Genomic DNA, 23,765 nt, shown 5'->3' on the forward strand with positions numbered 1-23,765 from the left:
GAATTGGTTTTGATGTGCAACGTTGACTGGCCCCTGGCCTGCTTCTGGACCTCCAGGCCCCAGTAATTTATACTGGCTTTCCTCTAGCCCTGGCAGCCCTAACCGCAGCAGGGACTTGGATGTTAAAATCATCCAGCTCAATGAGAAAGCCTAGCACAGCATTTCTTGGAAAATATACTTGGAAAAAAAACTAATAGTCCTTAGTTTTGTGGCTTTACTTAAAAAGATCTTCAGAAACATATACTCTGTATCCTGTGCTTGATGATTCAAAACACATGGTGAAAGGTGAAAGGTTTGACAAATCCTGTAGAAGCCATTTTAAGCTACTTTACAAAAACACTTTGCCCATGAAAGCTTACCTTTTTCACATGTAGCCTTAGGTGTTGAAATTCCAGAGACACCTGCTGCTTAGGGACGAAGAGCTAGGTTGGCCGGTGAACACCCTCCAGCTCTCATCTCAATGAGGCTGAGCCCTGCTATTGCTCAGGTCCTTTGGTTTCCATGAGGATCCTGTGTGTCATTAAAACAAACCCCTTCACTCGAGCTCCCTTGGGTTGGTCTATTATTCCAAATGAAAACTTTTTGGCATGCAAAATTTCCCTGTTCATCACAGGGGTAATGCCCTTACCTGTGGTATGTGTGAGCGGTTTTTTAGTCTTTGAAGTTTTTTATTTTATTTTCACAATGATTCTGCTCTCAAGCTAACTATAGTTTCTACTCACAAGGTTTCCATTTTTCCAATTTAAAATCTTACTCTTCACTGATTACCACAGACTTATTCAAAGCACATAGCTAATGCTATTTGGAACCTACTGTTGTGTTGATTCTCAGGAGCCATCCCTCTCTATATACTAATAGCTCTCTGCAGAGCCTGATACAGCTCAGTCTATGTAACCTGAACAAGAGCCTGTTAAAGATAGCTGGAACGGGCTGTTAATATTCCCCAAGTTTGCCAAACATTTTCTAGTATTTTTGATAAAATTCAGGCTATAAGGAAAAGTAGACCCTACTACTAATTCATATTTTAGACATCTGTCAAAATTCATAGTTGTGTAACATGGTATAGTTTTAAAAAATATTCTTGGGCCAATCAGTCATTTCTAAATTAATAAACCCTAGCTATAGTGTACTGGGGACGTACTATTAGATTGAGCCATTTATAGTCCCTATATGAGTATTTTTGACTTCTAGAAATAGTGCGTATTTTAACCTGATACAGGGAATTGCCCATAGGAGAAATAATTTAGTCAAAAATCAACATTTAAAACTCTGGGTGTTTGCCTTCAATTTCTTGAAGCTATTGAAGCTCATATCTGAATCATCTGTCTGGGACTGTTTTTGCCGATCTCAGTTTCTCTCCTGATGGGAAGACACAGAAGATTTGTATTGATTGTGGCTGTTGTAACAAATTATCACAAACTGGGTAATTTCAAACAATAGACATTCTCTCACAGTTCTGGAATCCAGAAGTTCGAAATCAAGGTGGTAGCAAGGCCATGTTCCTCCAAAAGCTCTAGGGAAAACTCCTTCCTGCTCTCTGGTGGCTTATAGAGGTGACTGCTGACATTCCTTGGCTGGTGGCCACATTGCTTCAGTCTCTACTTCTGTCTTCACATTCTCTCTCTCTCTAATTTCTCTCTACTACCCTATAAGGAGAGTTGTGATTGCATTTAGGCCCTACCCAGATAATGCAAAATAATCTCAAAACCCTTAACTGAATTTCATCAGCAAAGACTGGTTTTCCCCATAAATTAACATTCCCATGTTCTAGGGATTAGGATGTGCTATTTTTTCAGCCAACCACAGGCCTCATTCTTCATCTTCAAGGGTCAAGAAGATGTCAGCACATCTCTCTGGGCCCTTAAGACCTCAGTAAGAAGTTTGTGTGTGCCACTTAACACGTATTTTAAGTCAGCCACCACCCCTCCCCACACTTTTCAAATCTGATGAAAATTTGTCCAGCTATTTCTATGTGCTGTAACAAGTATAAGTAGTAAAGAGGGACAAGAAAAAGAAGGAATAACATTTTATAAAAGTCACTAGTAAAATGGCCCTTGTGTTTTAAACCCTGGGCATGTGCTTATTTCATGAATAAAATGATCTATTTTGAAAGGATTTGGAAAAGTCCTGGCCTTCAGGCAGCTCTAGGAATGAGTCCTGCTTCCCGCCCCTCTCCCCCCAGTTCATTCTGAAGAAACAGCAATTCAAACACAGAACCAAGAAACTTTGACCTTAATCTCCTCAGTCCAAAATCAAAGGAAATCAGAAATAGGCAGAACACCTGCTTCTAGAAGAGCCCAGCACCCATAACTGACACCCTGAGAAGGAGGGGTTCCCTGTGTGGCCTCAGGCAGGCATGGTGGAAGTGATCTTAGGTTAGGAGTGGGCAAGTTTGGTTTCAGGTTCCAATTCCACTTGAAACGGAGTAATTGTTAACGACTTATCTTTTCTGGGTCTCAGCTCACATAAAAAGCAACTCACAAGCAAAGCATTCAATAACATCAACATCTCTCACAGAGCAATATCCTTCCATATGTTTTTCTGGTGCATACATCTGGCATTCCTTCAGGGCTAGAGAGGCATTATAACTGAATAGGCAAATAAGAAAATTTCCATTCCCACCCACTCCCATTTACTTCCTCTGTCAAATGCAATCTCTAATCGAAATGGATTCTTGTGGGGGGTGGGGGTGGGAAGCAACCACAGTCCAGAGAATCTTAATATAAATTTAATTCTGAGGCTGCTGTCAGTAACCACTAAGAACAAAACACCTTTTTCTAAGTAAACAGTGCTAAATGAGAAATCCTCTCCACTTCTCAGAACTGTGTCTTTGCATATCTCCTTCTAGAAAAGAAAAGGCTTCTCTTCTACTAATGAATGATAGCTACTTTGGTATCCGGAAACCAGGGTGGGTCCAGCTTCTCTAAAATGGATGAAGAAGCCACATGACAGGGCCCAGAGGGGGAAATGATTTTGTGCAATATAACAAATTTAAATTCTGCTTTCGCTGCTAAAATAAAAGCAAGAAGAGGAAGAGGTAAAGAAAAAACGAAGGCAAGCAGAAACAGTTTCTTCAGGATTTCAATTCCTTTTGGCCCTCTTGGCTTTGACTTCATTCCCATATTTAGGTCCCTTAAGTGGAAAGAGAATGAAAAGTCCGTGGGACACACTAATATTAGCCACGTAGCATGATTTGTTGAAAAATGAGGAAATGAGAGGGTTAGACGCCATTAGTTATTAAATTCCACTGTTGACAAAAGCTATTCGCCATTCAGTGCCAACCACAGCTGCCTCAAAACAGCTATGTTTCAGCTCAGTCTTGAGGCCCCGGTTCGCGACTTCCGATTGTCCACCGTGTGTAAAGTGGAGCACTCTTTCCTGTAGTGTTCCTGAGAGCTCTGGAACACTCCAGAAGAAAAGGCAGCCAAAAGAGTTGCTCCAAAGCGGGCATTAGTTTTTCTTCCGCTACCTACCCAGATGCTCAGAACAGGAACTGGGCGCAGTTCACGGGGAGACACCATGGACAGCTCTTCGGGCGCCGCCCTTTTGGTGGGGAGTGCGGGCTGTCCCGAGCCCTCCCCGCGCTCGTCAGGCCGCTGGGGGCGGCAGGGGGTGGTCCTGACACCCATCTTGGGCACGTACGGTCCCCGGTCCCCAAAGCTTTTCCCCAGAGCCCCTCCCTGGCGCCCACGGGGAGGGTTGGTAAGCTCTGAAAAGCCCACGCTAGGGGGCCCGGGAGGCCGATCCTCCTCGTCCCCGCCTCCCCAGCGGTCGGACCTGTAGCTGCGGCCTTGCCGACAGGCCCTCTGAGGCGAAGGTCGCTGCCCTGGGAGGCAGCAGGCAGCCTACCATTTCGGACCCGCAGGCGGGCTCGGGGTGGGCGGGGCCTGCCTCCTGACGCCCCGCCTTTTCCCCCGGGGGGCGGGCCTTCCGCCCCCGGCCGCGGCGCAGTGCGGAAGAGATGGGCCTGCTGGATCGGAAGTGACGCTGCCGGCGGCTGTGGCGGCGGCGGCTGCGGGAGAAGGAGGAGGAGGAGCCGGAGGAAGAGGTGAGCAAGCCGGCGGGGGGCGGGGAACGGCCGCGGCCAGACCGACCGGCAGCCGGGCGCGCGGGCGGACGCTTCCTGGGCAGCCTTCCCCGCCGCAGCCTGGGCGGGAACGGTGAGGGGCAACCGCGGGCAGCCCTGTCTCTGGAGGGCGGGCGGGATTGTGAGGAGACTATGGGTCGTGCGGGGCGCTGCGTGGGGCCGGGGGCTGTGGTGACAGCGGCTGTCAGCTTGTCCGCGGGAGAGGAACCTAGTCGGTCTGGGCGCCGGGTCATCGCCTCTGGCGCATAATGGAGGGATTGGGTGGCTGGGCGGCTTCGTCTCCCTGGAAAGGAGTCGCTTTCTCGGGCGGTCGGCCGTCCGGGACCCCCGAGGAGCCCCGGTCGGGTGTGTGTCGTGAGTCTTCCCGGGTGGCCATTCATATTTACGGGCTCCCGCCTGCCGTCCCCCCGGCCGGCGGTGGCCTGCGGCTGGGCGGGAGGCGGCGGTAACCTGTGCCGCTTCCCTTGCCCTTCGCTGCCGCCCCCGGGAGAGCCATTCGTGTCGGATAATCCTTTCCCTCCTCCTGCCCCCTAAGGAGCTTTGAAGCAGCCTCGTTAACCTTCCCTCCCACCTCCTCTCCGTCCCCGGCCAAGGAACGGCTTGAAGTTTCCGAATCTGTTCCCTTTCATCGTAGTGACAAATCCTGAAGCAGGAAGCTGATAAACAACTCCGAACGAAATACGCTCAAAATCTTTCCTTTTTGGTACACATAAAGTAAACGGGAAACTCATCTTAACCAAACCGTTCGTGGACTTAGAGTAATTAAACCTGATGTTGCCTTGCGGTGAGAACTGGTAGCTCTTCCTCTGGCTTTTTGGTAAAATTAAGTGACGGCTTATCTTTTGGAATAAACCATTCTCTCCCTGAGCTCCCTTTTTTCCACCCCACCCCCATCAAAACCTGGCAGGGAGGGACTTCTGGATGCCTTGCAGTCCTTACTGCAGAAGGAAACGTTAGCTTCATTTGCTTTGCTTGGTTTTCACAGGGCTGCCTCTGAAGAAAGGAGAATGGCGTTCAGCAAAGGATTTCGGATCTATCACAAATTGGATCCCCCACCTTTCAGTCTCATAGTGGAAACTAGGCATAAGGAGGAATGTCTCATGTTCGAGTCTGGGGCTGTAGCTGTGCTTTGTAAGTCATCTGTCATAGCCCAAGTGATCGCGTCTCTGTTTTGCTTTGAAACAGTTCAGATTCAAGCATTCTTTAGAGAAGACCCCGACAACCCCTTCACTGTATTTCCTGAAGCAAATTATGTTTTTATTTTCTTTTCATCAAACCTTATTTTAAACTTTCATTTTCTTTTCTGCCCCCTGCTGCAGGTTTCTTCTGGGGGTCTGGGGGAAATTCCAGTTTGGTTACAGATTTTTGCTTTCTTAGGTTCTTTGGCTGTTCCTAAAAGAAAATCTTTCTTTCCAAAGAATTATTGTTACAGTTTATATCACGTCACATAAACCCATAAAGTCTTGCTTGACGTTTTTCTATAATGAACAGGATTTCTTATATCTCAGTTATAGTAATGAACTACAAGAGTACTTATTTATCTGATATTTTTGGAGTATCTTATGGTGAGGCCCTTACAGTTTTAATTAAGAGAATTGTAAACATCTAAAATTTCATGTGACATATATGATTGATTTCATATTATTTAAAAAATTATCTTGGTAATCTAAAGAAAAGGACTGCACCACAAGCAAAATAGTAGATTTAGAATGGTTTAGGTTATTTTCTGGGCAGATGGATGAAGTTAAAAATAAAAATATTAATTTGAATATTAATTTTCTTAATCTAAGATTTTGGCAGGTAACTCCAGCTTGGAGTTATTTGAAATGTGATTGTGTTTTTAAGGGCTTTTTAGTGACAAGTACTTGTTTTTTTGTCATGTTTTTGCTTTGCTAGCGTCAGTTTGGCTACTGGTCATATTTTATAAATTAAAAATAGTGTTTGAAAGACATACTTATAGGGGTGCCTGGGTGGCGCAGTTGGTTAAGCATTCATCTCTTGATTTTGGCTCAGGTTATGGTCTTAGGGTTGTGAGATCAAGCCATGTGTTGGACTCAGCGGTCATTGGGGAGTCGGCTTGAGATTCTCTCTCCCTCTCCCTCTGCCCCTCCCGTTTGTGTGCGGGCTCGTTTTCTCTCTCTCTCTCTCAAATGAATAAACCTTTTTTAAAAAGTCATACTTACAAATATAAGCCCCTAGATATTTTAAACTGTTAATCTTTCTTCAGATTCAGTAAGTGAAGAGCATACGTAAGACCCTAACTTTTGCATACAGAATAGTAACCTGTTAAAATGTTAACCTGATCTTAATATTTTAAAATAGTAAAATTTTATCCTGATTGGGAAAAAGGGTAATGACATAATGAAAAGGCTTGAGCAAAGTGTAATGTATAAGAAATGTATATATGTTTGGTACATATAGTAACATGGTTTGAGCAGAAGAGCTATTTGTGTTCTAAGAAGCAAGTATTAATAAGGTGGGTTATACTTAGTCAGTATGGACTTAATGCAAACTGTTTTTTATATTTAAATAAACTGAAATATATCTTGCTATAATATTAATTTGCATAGTCTGTTTTTTCATACTATAAATATAGTTCTTATACTGATGAATTCTCAATTAAAAATATCTGGGGGGAAATGGTTTGGTTTAGTTGTGAAATAGTTTTTAGCTGCTTGCGTTTTTTTTCGTGATATTACCCGATTTTCTAATTTGTCTAAATTTTAAATGTTTCTTCAGTTGTGGTTACTGGTAATAATAGGGGATCACATGCATACATAGTATGCATTACCCATAGTTATTAGAATCATTGCTGTATTTTACTCTCAGTTAGGAAATCTAAGGATAAGCATACTTCCAAACCTCCAACAGCTCTCTTTTATGCCAAATAATGGTTAAAAAAGCAAACTCCCTAAACCATCCATTTTGGCATTAACATTTATTTTAAAGAAAAAATATGAAAAATACTGTCTTAACATTTATTGATTGTATTTATTTTCATTAGATTTAGACACATAAGCAATTCTTTCAGGAAAAAAAAGTTGAATATCTAAAAGCACAAATGGATATATATAATTTTTTGGATATGTTGTTAGCTTTCCTAAACCTTTACAGTAATAACTTAAAATATTAATACTAAGAGCTAACAGACTTTTTATAAATCCTTGACTTATAAAATTAATTTGACATTTATTTGGGAGCAATACCAACGTGCATATTGTGCTATAGAGTGTTCATTTTTAAAATCTCACATTTCTTAAATGCCTGTTGTATTCAGGGAGCTGTGTTTGGAAGATACTGAGGTATTCTTTTTTTCTTCAACAATCCCAGCTCCTTGAATCTTAAGACATTCTGCTTATTAATCTGCAAGAAGAATCATCTCAAATCATGTTTGATATTAAACCAAAGTGTGACCCCATTTTTCAGTCAGATTAAATTTTTAAGTCCTCAACCTGTCCATCAAGGTCTTCCCTAACTTGGCCCCACCCTGTTTGTCCAGTGTGGATATTGGTCTCCTTTAAGGAGACTCTTGTGTTTCCTCAGTCCTTTCCCAAAGTACCATGCTTTTTCTCTCCTTCATCATAAGATGTTATACCCTCTTCTTTCATGACTACTAGAATGCTTTTCTCTCTCCAATCCAGGCCTGTCATTCTCGCTCGAGTCTTCTTCCTTTCTGAGAATCTGCCCCACCCACCAACTCCATCTCACTCTTGTCTCTTCTTTTTCTTCATTTGTCTGGAATGCAGTCTGTATCACAGGATAAACCCATTTTATTTGCTGGTTTTTGGTTCTCTACATGGTTATGTGCATATGTTCTTTTTGACAGTAGATGGTAAAAATGACCCTTGCAGGACTCAGTCATGCACTGAAAGTTTATGATTTCTTTATTTTTTAATGTTTTTTTATTACATTATGTTCGTCACCATACAGTACATCCCTGGTTTCTGATCTAAAGTTCGATGATTCATTAGTTGCGTGTAACACCCAGTGCACCATGCAATACGTGCCCTCCTTACTACCCATCACCAGCCTATCCCATTCCCCCACCCCCCTCCCCTCTGAAGCCCTCAGTTTGTTTCTCAGAGTCCATAGTCTCTCATGCTTCATTCCCCCTTCTGATTACGCCCCCCCCTTTCTTTATCCCTTTCTTCCCCTACCGATCTTTCTAGTTCTTATGTTCCATAGATGAGAGAAATCTCTACAGGCCCCAGTTGTCCCGGCTTTAAGGTTTAAAAAATCAGACGTCTTAGGCAGTACGTATTATTAAGGATTGATAATCACTTAATTTTCTTGGCTTATGCTGAAAGTGCCATGAGATACCAACATGAAACCTTATATTTTGTGTTATTAGCACATATCAAAAAATAAGGTACAAGTGAAAACACAGTAAAAACAATTTCAGATCATGGATCTTTGTAGAGCCTGAGTGTCTACTAATCTAGCCTCAGAAATCTGTGTATTTTGCTAGGCTTCTAAACTTAAATCAGTCATGATACAATGACTTAATCAATTAGTGAACCAGTGGTTTTCAGTGTTGGATGCACATCGTAATCACTGGGTGGGGGTTTATAAATATTGCTGCCTGGGCTCCGGCTCCCTAGAGATTCTGATGTAAGCAGGTTGGGATGATCATTCTGTGCATAATTTATATCAGCCTTTCTAGGATAGGTTATGGGATAACTTTCTTAGCTTGCAAATTTTATCCAAAGTAACCATGTTTCCAGAATTTTAATGCTATTATTGACTATTATTGGGCTAATAACTAGTTTCTTGAAACCTTCAGCCTGAACCAAATGCTAATGATCCCGTAGCACTTTTGATATAGTGCTTTCGGGTAATGTGGAACTTCTGTGTCTGGGCGCTGTACTCTTTGAGGAAAAGACCCATATCTTAGTAATCTTTGTATTTCTAGTGCTTAGTACAGTGTTTTACTCACATTTAGGGAATAAATGGCTAAATTAGTGCCATGGGTGGGGATTAACCTAAACTAGCTTACAAAGTAGACAAAATATAGTATTCCGTGTTTCAAAGTACAGTACCTTTTTCTATAAAATTTATTTTTTTATCTTTTAAAGAATTGCTATTTGACTGAATTGCCGATATAAAAGGGATAAAAATGATCAGTCCAGAAAACTGTTTAATTAAACTGAACTTTGATGTCTGTGGAGCAGTGGTTCGGTGTAGCAAGTGGATTCTCTGTAACTAGTATACTGTGTCTGCAGTGTAAGGAGCAAGTGTGCTGGTCAGCAAGTTACAACACCACAGGTTTTTTCTTGGAAACTAATAGGAAATTAAAAAAGATGTCTACCCGTTGTGTGTCAGGTTCGGTTTTCGTTGTCTTTCTGTAGTTACACACAAAGACGACGACAAGGAAAGGACCAGTAGCCAGTCTGACCGATACATGCATTAAACTCACAAGCTGTCCCATTATTTTTCAACCCATCTCATGCTTCAGCAGAGGTAAATGATTTACTTCATAATTGTATCCTAAGTAGAAAGTGAAGGGAAGAGAAGGTCAACACATGGGAAATGAAGGATGATTCTAAAAACAGAAGTTACGGATCACCTGTTTAAAAGATAGGTTGGAAGGTGCTGATACAAATTCCTAACTCTTAAGAGCTTTTGCTCTTTTCAGTATATGCTAGTATGGAATTAATTGCTTCCATCTGTCTAGTGGTAAGATTATTTTCAGGGTTTCCAACTCAGTCAGGACTCAAATCATCTACTTACTAGACAGCAAGGCCATATCACTATACTCTGGACCTGGTTTTACCCCAGGTTGTCCCTCTGAGTGTCTTCATTTACCCGATTTTTTCTTTAGGGAAATATGAGCCATAAAACTATAGGATGACATTCTGGAGATCTTTGTCACAGAATGTGGATTACACTGACTTTCTATGAAACTTCATACTGTAAAGGAGTAATAAAAATGAAATAATAGCTGCCATTTCCTGGAAGCTTCCTCTACTAGTCACAACATTAAGCCAGAAGTTCCTAAACTTTATTGTTTCATGGCGTCTCATTAAGTTTTTCATAGCACCCCTAGGCCATGGTTCCATTTATTAAATAATTAGGTGTAAACGTTAAATATGTCCGTCTTAAAACTCTAGCAGCTATTTGAAAAAATAAGGAAGTAAATGGGAAATAATTTATTTCCTTCATAAGTTATTTACTAATGGGATATGTATGAACCTGTTGAGCATTGAATAGCTTTTCACACCTTAGAATCAGACTGGACAGCTCCACCCTCATTTCCTGTTCCACATTAATTTTGGAGTGGTACTTGCTTTTTATCACAGCAAGTACCAAAAACCCAGCTTTACAAAGATGATATCATCAAAGGAATGTACTGCAGTCTGATGTGAAAACTCTGAACTACCTGAAGCTAATAGTTTGGGCATTGCAACATCTGTTGAGTATCTCTGTGTTTCTTGAAATAATAATCTCCTGCAGCTCTTTGGGAGTTTGTTGAAGTGTCCTGGACACTTCATCCACATAGACTTCCTTTATTTCATTTAATTCTGTGGGTTGTGCTTTCATCTCATTTCTCAGATGTGCAAACTGAGGCTGGGAGAGATAAAGTAATTGCTCTAATGACTTAATCTTACCATTTTATTTTTTACTTTAATGATTATTTGTGTTGCTGTGAGGGTGGTGGTTATTACTTTGGGGGTCAGGGAATGAAGAGCAAAAACAAGGGAATGCCAGTAGAAGACTTTAAAGTTAAGAGTGAAACTGGTAGCATTTTCTAATGAGGGACGTATTAAACTTTATTGTTTTTGGCTACAAACTATTAATATATTAGAGAGGGAACATGATTTGATTAAGAGTTAGGTCATTAAAAACATAAAGTTGCTTTGCTGAGCCAAGTTAAATGTCAGGTTCTAAAATTTTGGATAACAAGTGTAGTAGGTGGTGATGACAAGCAATGTGTATAGTTTTTTTGTTTTTTGTTTTTTAATTGCCAAATGGTGGCAGTCAGCATGATTGCCCTTTAGATAAGTTGCAGTATCCTGTCTCTTTTTAAGAAAAAAATTCAAGTTGAGGGAAGAAGTGACTTTTTATAGTTGACTTTTTCTGCACAGAATGATGAAATTTAAACTTGTTACATATTACTTTGTGTTAGGGTTGCAAAAATTCATTTTCTTTTTGTAAGTAATTTTTGGAATGTTCTGTCTGATAGAAGAGAAAGTAAACAGCAACTTAAATATCTATGCTTAAAAAAAAATAATTAACCTAACTTTTCACTCCTGGGCCAGGTAGCAGGATTAGCTTGTTAATGTAGGGCCAAACTAGTAGTTCCTAAGTGCTTTCCTTTCTCTACCACTTAACTTTGCTATGAGAAAATAAAAGGTGAAGCACAGTGTATCTCTTATTGAACAATAAAACCCCATTATGTGACTTTATTATATAATTTCAGGTCTACCAGATGTTGTAACTTGTGTTATAAAATATAACTAGTACAAGGCTATAACAGGATTTTTTGCTTCCGACCATGATGGTATATTAGGAACCCTCTCACTGCACGTAACAACAAGGAAACAAGTCAAATAAAGAAACAATTTTCAGACATTGAACAATAGGTGGCATGAGACACTGATCCTTGAGGGAAGGGAAACAAAGGAGTGAGCCTTAGGGTTGCCCTAGCTGATCACTCTGCTGATTACCTCGAGTGCTTCTGGGCTGCAGGGAGATGCCCCCAAAGAAAGCCTGGCAATCTCCCTGAGTTGAGGAGACAGAGTAGGGAATCTGTGGAAGCCAATGCAATGAGAATTCTCAGGACTAGTACCAAAGAGGAGGCAGCTTCACAGAGGGTTTCAGAGATGTGCTGAGAGTTTCTTGTGAGATTTCAGCCGAGTACTGATCACTGCTGGTGTGCAAAGAAACTACCAAATGCAGGGAAAGAACCACCAAAAGGGAACAGGAAGAAAAATTCCTGGACCTCCCTCCAGGGCTGGGAATAGTTAAGTTGTCAGCAGCCAGAATGGAGAAATATTATAGTACTCCGGGAATTGGGTTGAATACTCAAAAGGATGTATTGCTTTAGCAGTGGGGCAGAGTAGCCCTAGATTAAAGGCTTCTGTGGTCCTATCTGACAAAGCTTAAAAGCAAGACCCAAAGGGATCAGACTGTTTCCAAATAACCTAATTTCTGAAAGACTTCACTATATCCTAGAACAAAGTTTAAGAATACAGGAAATACAAAATATATAACCATATATCCAGCATTCAACTCTGTAGCAAATTCGCAATGTCTGGCATTCAATTAAAAATTGCCATACATGCAAAGAATCAGGAAAACACACCCCATAATGAGGAGAAAAGTCAATCTGTAGAAACAGATGTTAAAATTAATAGTCAAGGAGGTGGTCTTGGGTGGCTCAGTCAGTTAAGCATCCGACTCTTGATTTCAGCTCAGGTCATGATCTTGGGGTCATGAGATTGAGCCCCACATTGGGCTCTGCCCTGAATGTGGAATCTGCTTAAAATTCTCATTCCCTCTCCCTCTGCCCCTCCCACCAGCTCACATGCACGTTCTCTTTCAAAAAAACATTAATAAACAAGGACATTATAACAGCTGTTGTAAATATACTCCATATGTCCAAGAAGTAGAGGAAAGAATAAACATGTTAAGGAGAGACATGGGGGCCCCTGGGTGACTCGGTTGGGCATCTACCTTCTGCTCGGGTGGTGATCTCGGGGTCCTGGGATCGAGCCCCGTGTCAGGCTCTCTGCTGAGCAGGGAGTCTGGTTTCCCTCTCCCTCTTCCTCTGTGTTCTTTCTCTAATAATAAATAAACAAATAAATACATAAATAAATACAATAAATCTTAAATAAAATCTTAAAGAGATAGGAAAAATGTGAAAGACCTAAATCAAATGGAAATAAAAATAACTTATCTGAAATGAAAAAAAAAAACACTAATAGGGATTAATAGATTAGACACTGCATAATAAATGATTGGTGAATTTGAAGACATAATAATAGAAACTACTCAAAATGAAACACAGAAGACTAAAATCAATAAACAGAGCCATCAGTGGGCTGGGAAACAACTTCATATGGCCAAATATATATGTGTAATTGGAATCCTAGAAGGAGGGGGTTGAAGTAAAAAAATATTTGAAGAAATAACAGCTGACACTTTTCCAAATTTGATGGAAACTATAAATCCACAGATCCAAGAAGCTAAATGAACCCCAAGCAGAAGAAACATGAAGCAAACTACACCAAACTGCATTATCAAATTGCTTAAAACCAGTGATTTGGAGAGAAATCTTAAAAACAGAATGAATCTTATAATTAAGTAAATTCCTAGCTAACTGTACATTAGTGCTCATTAGTGGTCTGTCCTTGGTCAACATTGGATCTATGTCTTTGGCTTATCTTGTTGAATGATTTCATCATTCTGTTGGAGAATGGATGGAAAGTATAGTTACCAGATTTGTAGATGTTGCAAAGTTGTGTGGGACTGATGCAGAGCTGGGTAGAATAATTACTTGTTTTGGCTGACACAATTGAAATCCAGCTTTTTCCAGCTGAGAGAATGGATTGGAACCTACAAAAGGAACATGCACGTCCTCTTGTGCTGGATCAAATTGAGTTTTGTGTGCTTTCCTGATTCAACTGCTGTGGCTGTAGAGATATCATAGGCAATTGGGATTGGGCCGATGACTAGCAAAATAAGGTAGAAATTACTATCATTGTCTGGGTTTCCATGATACCCCAACCTGTATGATGACTACACAGTATGGAAAGGTTGGAATAGATACTGGGTTGATAATCACATCGATCTCTGCATTCCCTCAAACCTGCTCTTCCTTCAGTCTTCCTTATCTTAGTGAATTGCAGTCCATCCACCTTGTTGTTTAAACCAGAAGTTAAGACTCATCCTCTACACCTCCTTCTCTCCAGCTTCAGATATACACTCTATTATCATGTCCAGTGTACTAAACCTTCTAATTTCATTGAGAATCCATGCAATTCACTGTTTTAGCTGGTTCTACCACTGTCTAGCCACTGTAGTCCCTTTCATGGACCATTACTATAGCCTCCTTAACTGTTCTTCCTGTTTCCACTCCCCTTACCCACTCTCTGGTCTTTTTAAAAACACAATTTAGATCATACTATTTCCCTGATTAAGACCCTATCATGGTTGACCACTGAACTTGAAATCCAACCACTTTAAAATGATCTACATTAAATCATTGAGTCCCTGCCTCCCTCTTCCGTCTTAAGACTATTTTGCCTCCTAGTTTTCTGTGTTCCAAACACTTTGGCCTTCTAGTTCTGAATGTACCAAATTATTTCTGATCTCAGAGCCTTCACATATGCTGTTTCTTCTGCTCAGTATTTATTTTAAAAAATTTATTCATGCATGTAGAAAAATACATAAATCATAAATGTAGAATGCGGTGAATTATTAGATTGAACATATCCATGTTACCACTGCCAGGTTGAGAAATAAACGTTATTACTAGCTCTCCAGAAGATTCCCTCACATTCCTCCCTGATTATTCTACCATGATGTGCAGAGATAATCACTGCCAGACTTCTTACATCATAGATTAGTTTTATCTGGTTTTTAACTTAACATAGATGAAATCATTTCATATATTCTATTGGGTCTAGCTTCTTTCTCTCAATGTTCTATATGGGAGATCATCCATGTTGTAGCAGGTGGCAGTAGGTCTCATTGTTATGTAGTATTCCATTGTATGAATATTCCAGTATTCTGTTGACATTTCTAATTCTTTCTGTTATAAATGACAGTAGTTAGGAACATTCTTATACATGTCTTTTGGTGCATGTATGTACACATTTCTGTTGGATATATTTTTAGGAATGGAATTGCTGGGTCATAGAGTATTTGTATGTTGCCTGGAATGTTTTTACCTCCACTCTTCATTTAGCTAACTTCCTGTTTATTCTTCAGGTTTCAACTTAAAGGTCACCTTTGCAGGCAGGCCTATCCTAACCATTGCTCTCCCCTCATAGTTTTACTATCATTTTGATTTTGCATTTGCATAGTTATATAATGACTGTCTTCCTAGTAGAAGGTATTAGGGCACTGACTTTTTTTATTCATAGAACTTTGCCAGGGTCCTGGTACATAGTAAGCATTCAGTAAATACTTGTTACATGAATGAGTGAAAGGTTATTATTATTTTGAAATGTTGCCAAGATTGGGACTTGCAGTTTATACAGAACATTAATTTGGATAGTTTAATGTCTTTCAGCTGGAATTTTAATTGTTTAATTATACAAAGAGAACCTTTTCCATTTAAAATAATTTTTCTTTTTATGTAGGATAAAATGAGGAAAGTGGCTTTACTGCCAGGTAGTTAGGTGATCTTGGATGAATCACTTAAACTCTTAGTTTTTTTCTTTTGAAAATGAATAGCTTGTTTTGCACAATCTCTAGGATCCTCTGGCTAGAGGCTCTCTCATACTACACCAAAGTGCTACCTGTATGCAAATAAGCTGACCACAAACTGCAGTGCATGCAACCACAGGCAAATTGTGATTCTAGGAAGAGCATACTAATTTGTAAGAATGTTTTCACATTCTTAATGACTTTCTTTAGTTTGGTCTTCTGTATCAGCTGGAGAAAGACAGTTTGCTGCCCATCTGGAAGGTTTGAGCCACAGCAGAATGTTGACATTGGGAAGCAGGACCTTCATTAGGTAGCTTAATTGTTTAGTTTGAATTATTATTATTAGGATTTTATTTATTTATTTCAGAGAGAGAGGGAGAAAGTACAAGCAAGGGAGAGGGAGAAGCAGGCTCCCAGGGAGCCTGATGTGGGACGGATCCCAGGGTCCTGAGCTGAAGGCAGCTGCTTAACTGACTGAGCCACCCAGGGGCACCTGTTTAGTTTGAATTATTGTAATTATCAGAAGTTAGAGAAATTTACATTTAAACGTAATCCTCAATACCATTTAAGTTTAAAACAAATGACTTTGTAATTATCTGGTGATCTTAGGTAGTAAGTTAATTTTGTTTCTTTCTGTTCAGATGGTAGAGTTAGCAGTGCAAGTCTAATCACCAGTTATTCTGTTTAATAAGCCTCTGTTTTAGAATCACAATCATGAAAACCAAGAAGTAGGTATAGGATTATGTTTTCATATGACTTTGTAGAGATGATCTTATGCCTCATTATTTGCCTGAAATTCTAATTTGAGAAGAGAAAGTGTGATACCAATAATGCTGAATAATGCCAGTTACATCATATGATATAGTGCTATAAAAGCAAGTCACTTCAGCAAAGAGGGTGCTGAGTAACATGCTGGAAGACAATTAGTATATTAAATTTTGATAAAGACCAATTGGTATATTTATACTCTTGAGTGTTTTCTGTAGTCTGTAAACAGATCATCTCTACAGCTTCTATTTTCATTACTTTCCTCTTGCTTCAGTAGGAAACGTAGGTTAGGTCTACTTTCAGTGATGAATTTATTCAGTTAAAAAAACTTTGAAAGCAGCACAGAGCTAAAATACTTGAGTGAGTTAAGTCATCTGAATTAAGGTGTTGGATGTCACTACCTCATGGCTTAGTGTAGCTTTCAGTATTTCTCAACCTCTTCTGCGATGAGCCAGGGCCAGTTTGTTATTCTCCAAGGCTGTTTTCAACAGAGGAGGACACTAAAGCTAAGTTATTTAGGATGAATGTAAGGAAAACATTTATGACAGGGTACAGCAATATTTACTGTCCCTGGGGTTTCCTTTCTGGAATCGCAGAGTCTTCCTTCCCAATTTATTATGTATTTATCATTTGATGATTATATGATGGCCTTAGAGTGGGCTATGGGGTCATTCTTTTTCTTTTTTTTTTTAAGATTTTATTTATTTGGGAGAGCGAGAGAGAGCGTGCATGCTCACGCATGTGCACGCAAGTAGGGGGAGGGGCAGAGGGCGAAGGAGAGAAAATCTCAAGCAGACTCCACACTGAGCACAGAGTCCTACACGGGGCTCGATCCCACAACCCTGAGATTGTGACCTGAGCTGAAATCAAGAGTCGGATGCTTAACCGCCACCCCGGCACACTCTATGGGGTCATTCTAAAGGCAGTAGGACTTACTGCTTCCTTTCAAGTTATGAAAGTCCCGATGTCCATTAACCTTTTGACTAGTATACCTCTGGTCTAGGGTAATTGAAGGAAAGTACCTCTCAGATTACTTAGAATTCCAGTAGCCTCTGCTTTCACTGTCCAGAGTTATCTTGTCTTCTCTTCTTTCTGAACTTACCCAGCATGCCACAGAATGTTGTCAGAATAAATTTTTTTTATCATTTGATTTTGGGAAATAGCAAATGTTCATCAAAGAAGAGAGAGTAGTGTCATTGACTCCATGTATCTGTCACCCAGCCTCAATGATTATCAACTCATGGATACTTGTGTTTATCTACATCCGTATCCACTAGTTCCCCCTCCCCATTTATTTTAAAGTAAATTCCAGATATCATGTAATTTCATCCATAAATATTTTTATAAGAATAAATGTTTATTGCACATATTTTATTTTGCTTTAAATTCTGTTCTGTGACCTTATTCATATTCACATATTCATTAGGATTAGAATCAGAGGACCTTCAGATTATCAGTTCTACGGGTGTGTGCTATGTTTAAAAATGTAATTATAGCTTTATGCTTAAGATAGCTGTATGTACTCAGGAACTGCATGTTTGCATTAGATGGAAAATTAAGAAAAAATTGAAGGCACAAGTGAATGGTAGCATTGGGTGTGATAAGAGAAGAGGTTTTCTTTTTAAAATAAGCCCTTGAGGAAGTTAGGTACTCTTGATCCCTGAGGTGTTAACAGCAGTAACTCTGGGAGCTGGGCTCTGCCTTACTTATGTTGAACAGGTGAGCCAAAGAGGTGCAGGCCTCCTTACCTGAACTGAGCTGCTAAAGGTCTGGGTGGTGGTTAGAAATCAGTAACTGGTAAAAAAAGAAAAGTCCGTTTATCCTAGCATCTTGTTTACTTAACAACATCAACATGAACAGGAGAAAAAAAAAATACAGAGCAGGCTGTTCCCCTCATTGAAAGCCCAGTAGATACCTTGAAAGACAGCCCCGGCAAGGAGTAACCTGAACTTCCGTATCACCATATCCCCTGAACTCTCATGTCCTCTCATTCTTTCACTCTGTTTTCCTCGGGGCTCTCCATACATCCTACTATTGTGTAAACTCCATTAGTTTAAGCCCTGGTTAGAAATCATTTAACAAGGCCTGTCTTCCCCATCCCCACCTTCCCACTCCCACCCTCACACCACCAGAGGTGTCCACCGTAGATAGCATCACATTTGAAAATTTCCAGACATCACTGTGAGGAGTTGTTAAGCTTCAGAGCATTCAGATGCTACTGGTGGTAAGATGAAGTGTTTATCTTTTAATATATTATTTTAAAACTCACAAAACCTTCCCTTTTGTGCTACAACCTCTCAAATGTTTTTTGTCTATTAGATAAATACTTAATAGTCTCGGTGTTCAGCATCTCTGGTTAGGTTGGTATTGTGTTGAGATAAAAAGAAATGAGGGGCGCCTGGGTGGGTCAGTCAGTTAAGTGTCCAACTCTTGATTTTGGCTCAGGTCATGGTCTCAGGGTTGTGAGATGGAGCCCTATATCGGGCTCCGCCCTCAGTGGGGGGTCTGCTTGAGATTCTGTCTCTCCTTTTCCCTTTCCCTCTGCTCCTCCCCACCCCCACTTGTGTGCACACATGCACGTATGTGCTCGCTCTCTCTCAAATAAATAAATAAATCTTTAAAAAGGAAAAGAAATGAGAAAATTTCTGTTGCTATTCGTATACAAGTGAATGAGGTATAAAATAATGAGAAGAAAGATTTACTTCCAGCACAATCAGGGAAAACTTCAGGAAGGAAGAGGCATTTTAGTTAGGTATTGAAGGATGGGTAATATTTGGAAACACAAAGATGACTATAAACGGTGTTCCAGATGGAAAGAACACTGTGAACAAAGGGAGAGGGAAAACAACGTGGAGCACACAGAAGGAGCCACTCGTTATTCATTTTTTGTTCATTTTGACTGCATTGTAGGATGCAAGGGGTAGGTATTAGGGAAAAGGAAAGATGGGGATGAGTGAGTGAACGATCTGTACGTTCTGTGTTTTATCTAAAGGTTATACACATTTTTTTAAAGTAGTATGGTTTTTTTTTAATTTTAAATAATCTCTATATAGTAGTAGATTCCCAGATGATTTTCTAGAATTAAAAATTACTGGAGAAATAGGACAATAATTTAATTAAGTCTCTCCCTCTTACGTCATGTATTTCTCTTTATTTCATGGAGTTTCATAAAATAAGAGAATCGTTTCTCCATTAAAAAATGTATGGGGGGATAACGTACTATAAGAGTTTATCTTAGTGCTATGTAGAGATAAAAGCTTCTTAATTTAGGAATATGAATGTGTATTTTTAAATTTTATTTTTGATGGTTACATTTAGTTTTTAAAAAAATTTGGAAACAGTGTCAAAGTTACAGAAAGGCTGAAGTTCAGTACAAAGAACTTTTCTCTGAATTATTTGAGAATAAGTTGCTGACCTGATGTCCCATCACCCACAAATACTGTTACTTATTTCCTACAAAGATTTGCTCCTTCATAACTACAATATAACCATAAAAAAGTTAACATTGTACATCTGTCTAATCCTTAGACTCCATTCAAGTTCACCAGTTGTCCCAATGACTCATAATAGCAGAAAGATTCAGTTCAGATTTGTCATTTTATTAGTTGTCATGCCTCTTTATTCCCTTTAAAACTGGAAAAGTTCTTCAGTCTTTGATGTTCATGACTTCACAACTTCTGAAGATGAAGGCCAGTTGTTTCGGAGAGTGTACCTCACTGTGGGTTTGTCTCATGGCTCCTCGTGCACAGGTTGAGGTTATATACCTCGGCAGGAATATTACAGTAGTGGTGCTGTGTCCTCTCCCTTGTATCCTGTCAAGGGGCACACTACTTTGACTTGTCCCATTACTGTTGGTGTTCACTCTGATTATTTGGTTAAGGTGGTCTCTGGCAGACTCCTTTTTCTCCTATAAGAAGAAGTGTTTTGAGGGCAGGTACTTCGAGAACATGTAAGCATCCACATTACTCATCACCCTTCCGGTTATGGGCTTCTTCGGTGGACTGTAATCTGTTCCTATTATAATTTGTTTTGATGCTCAGATTGTTCCAGATTTCTCTAGTAGAAGCCCCTTGAAGCTGGCTTCTGTGTTTTTGTGACGTGGCTCCATTTTTCTTTGAGTACTCCCTTTCTGGCACAAGAATATGTTTCAGGCTCATCTTGTCCCTGCTCTTGCCCTGGAATCAGCCATTTCTCCAAGGAGTTCTTAACATTGGAGAAGGGTATTAGAAAGCAAGATCTGGGTGCTAGGTGTGGCCATTGCTATTGGAGTACTGCTGATCTCAGGCCCTGTTGGTGGATAGAGCTAAGGAGAATATGTTAATTATGTGTGAATATGTATATATGGTTATACACACCCACTTATATCCATGTCTTCCATTCTGTCTATCTAGAAAACTGTGAGTTCACATTGGTAACTCCAATTTCAATCAACGCTGCAGTCCCCATTCTAATTTTCTCTCTTTCCATATTTGCATTCTCATTCTCTGACAGTGAGGAATCTGGTTCCCATTATTCTGATCCTACCCCTCTATGATCAACCACTCTCTCGTTGCCACTGCAGCCTCCTCTATTGTATGGGTGCCCTCCTCTGCCCACAGGGGCTCCAACACCTTGCCCTGGGCTTCCTTCCAGTGCACCCTGCCCTCCCTACCCTGCCCAAGCTTCAACCTATCATACCAGGCCACTCCCAACATCCCTAGGTGGACACCACCCTCCTCATCCTACTCAGACTTCTCTTATCTCAGGCTGACCCTTTCCCCAAGTGGATGCCCTCTCTCCCTGCGTCTGGCTTCAAATCCATGCACAGGGCCATTGTTTTCACTCTGCCTGGTGTCTGACAGCCTCCAAAAGACCTCCCTCAATTCCACCCCAAACCTGTAAAGCATATATGGAAGAATGGGAAAACATCTACAGTCCTTTACATAAAAAATGTTTAGGAAGAAAACACTGTTTTCTCTTAGGAAATTGAAAGTGTCGAATTAAAATTGCATATGGCCATGAAATTTCATTCACAAATTCATTGAACATAAAATCTTTGAACTCCTGAGCGCCAGGCACTGAGCTAGGCCACTGGGGATAGAACAGTGAACTAGGCAAAGTCCCTTCCCTCCTGAAGCTGTATTCTCTGACTCAGGCTGTTGAAGCTTAGACAAGTTAGTAACAAATTGATAACCTTTCTAAGCCTATTTCCTCATGTCAGATGGAAATAGTTGTAATTTTGCCCATGGGATTGTTGTGAAAATTGAATAATGTGTGTTAGTTACTGTCATAATCATCACAGAAACAATCTATAGATACCTCAGCTGAAACATCATTCATCACTCTAAAACTTATTTTAAAATTTCATTCAATAGTTTGAGGAGAAAGCAAAAAATTCCTTGGAAGTAAAATGATATCTACTCCTCAAATTATTTTTCCTTTCCTTTAGCATACTTTTATCTAAGAATAGGCCCTTTAGTTGAAATTGTTTGCTCGTGTGTATGTGTGTGTGTGTGTGTGTTTCCTGAGTCTTAGAATATAATATATAAGTGTAAATAAGCAGCATGACCTTTATTGTCATGTTTGAATCAGATGACAGTTTCATAGATGGGTGTTTCATAGATGGGCCTGAGAGATAGGACTTATTCATATATTTGAACACAGTTAATGAAAAGACAATTATTATATATTATCAGAAGAGAGACCATTTTGTTGCATGGTAATTTAAGTTATAAAATGACTTTTTTTTTGTTTTTAAGGGAAGGTGATGGCTTAATATTAAAAATACATTTTCTTTTTAATCTTACTGGCTGCTGGTATTTGAACCTAAATAATGATTGCTGCTGAAACTGATACATCTAGTAATATCTATATTACCATATTAGCAATTGTATTTAAATACATAAAACATGTAACCTCTAAAACTCTAATAATTTGCGCTGGAAGCCATGACTTTCGTCATCAGAGATATAACAAGTCTCTAACGTTTGCTTTAATGTACACGTGGTACTCTTAATGAGGCAGTATTTCAGGACAGGCAATCCTGATTTACTTTACAAAATATAATTAAAATTAATGTTGTGACATTTTATATTTGTGTCGCTTGTCATTTAATGTTAGGAGTAACTGTTATTTAAGCATATGGTGTAATAAGAAGAAGAACTCTAAGAATGCAGAATAAAATACAAAACCCTATAATTTTAATGGCATGAGCTAATTGAGTGATTAATTGAGTAATAAGCTTTAGCCTGTTCTGCCAGCTAGCGGAGCACAACGTATTCCAAAGCAGAAGTGGGTTAACTAGGAAGAAGGCTTATGAGTAGATGGTCTGAAAAGAGGTGAAGCAGGCAGGGAAGATGAGATGGTCTGTAGAACCCTGGAGAAGAGCTCGGGTGGGGGTGGGGGTAGGAAAAGTTCTCTAATACAAAGTACTAAAGAGTATTAAGCAAACCAGTATGCTGAGAAGATAGCCCTTTTGTTGGCCATAAAGACTGACAGGAAGTGGGAAGGCTGTAAGGATCTAATAATACGCTTTTTTTTTTTTCTAAGATTCTCTGTATTTATTAGAGAGCACAAGCTGGGGGGGGAGGGGCAGAGGGAGAGGGAAAAGCAGACTCCCCACTGATCAGGAAGCTCAGTGGGGCAGGGCTTGATCCCAGGACCCTGAGATCCTGACCTGAGCCAAAGGCAGACGCTTAGCCTACTGAGCCACCCAGGGATCCCATAACATGCTTTTCTCATGTGGAACATATACTATTGCCAAAATATACTGTAATTCTATATAGTAGATGAAGGAGGAAAGGAGAAAGGGGACGGGGGCAAGAGATTAGGGTAAATAAGGAGTGAACTACTCAGCTAGGAGGTGAATTGGGGGGTGTGGGATGGAGAGTGGAAAGGGAGAACAGTAGAGAAGAAAAGAAACAGAAGAGAAAGGACAGAATGAGAAAGAGCATCATACCTTTCTGGATTTGTAGACTTTAGAATTATTTGGAATTGTCCATTGAGATACTAGCTGTGGCTTATATTTCTTTGGAGTTTTTTGGGTCAAATTTTTAACAAGTGTATTTGCTAAGAATTAAAAAGAGTTTTCCTTTAAAGTTTCAGGATTGTTTTTGTTTTTCAATAAAGCAACCACAACAGCCTGACCTAGGAATATGATTCTGTGGGTTATATTCATCAACAAGATAACATTAACTTTATAGCGGAAGAAATGAAATTGAGACAAAGGCCAAACTGAAGATTTCCTTTCCTACGCTAAACTCTGTTGTCAAGTGTTGCCATTGGCTTTTATCATTTCAACATTTGTCATCTTCTCTCTTACAAGCACTATTCTAAATATCAGGGATAAAAAGATGCATAGGACAATGTTCCTGCCTTCAAGGATCAGGCTGGTTAATGGGAAAGACAAGTGATGGGTCTATATAAAATGTGTTGGCAACATGAAGAGGGAGCTCTGTGAAAGAACTGTGCCTGAGAGGTAAAGAAAGGTTTCTAGAAAGTGACCTTGTGCGATGTTTATATAAGGTGAAGGTTAGGTGGAGCCTTGCAGGCAGAA

At 39.9% G+C, this 23,765-nt stretch overlaps 1 protein-coding gene across 3 annotated transcripts in view; it reads left to right on the forward strand.

Moving 5' to 3' along the window:
- The first annotated feature begins 3,983 nt into the window (after positions 1–3,983).
- SYNJ1 (synaptojanin 1) overlaps positions 3,984–23,765 on the forward strand; it is a 94,525-nt gene continuing 74,743 nt past the window's right edge. Inside the window, exons 1-2 of one of the 3 annotated variants that reach the window (XM_040621025.1) lie at positions 3,984–4,048; positions 5,073–5,218. In XM_040621025.1, coding sequence (XP_040476959.1) covers positions 5,095–5,218 — 124 coding nt within the window. In that variant the 5' untranslated portion in view covers positions 3,984–4,048; positions 5,073–5,094. Of the gene's footprint in view, positions 4,161–5,072; positions 5,219–23,765 lie in introns of all 3 variants that reach the window. The other 2 variants (XM_040621021.1, XM_040621023.1) reach the window with 2 other exon arrangements.

The sequence above is a fragment of the Ursus maritimus genome, unplaced genomic scaffold (assembly GCF_017311325.1).
Source record: "Ursus maritimus isolate PB19 unplaced genomic scaffold, ASM1731132v1 scaffold_4, whole genome shotgun sequence".
Lineage (NCBI taxonomy): Eukaryota > Metazoa > Chordata > Mammalia > Carnivora > Ursidae > Ursus > Ursus maritimus.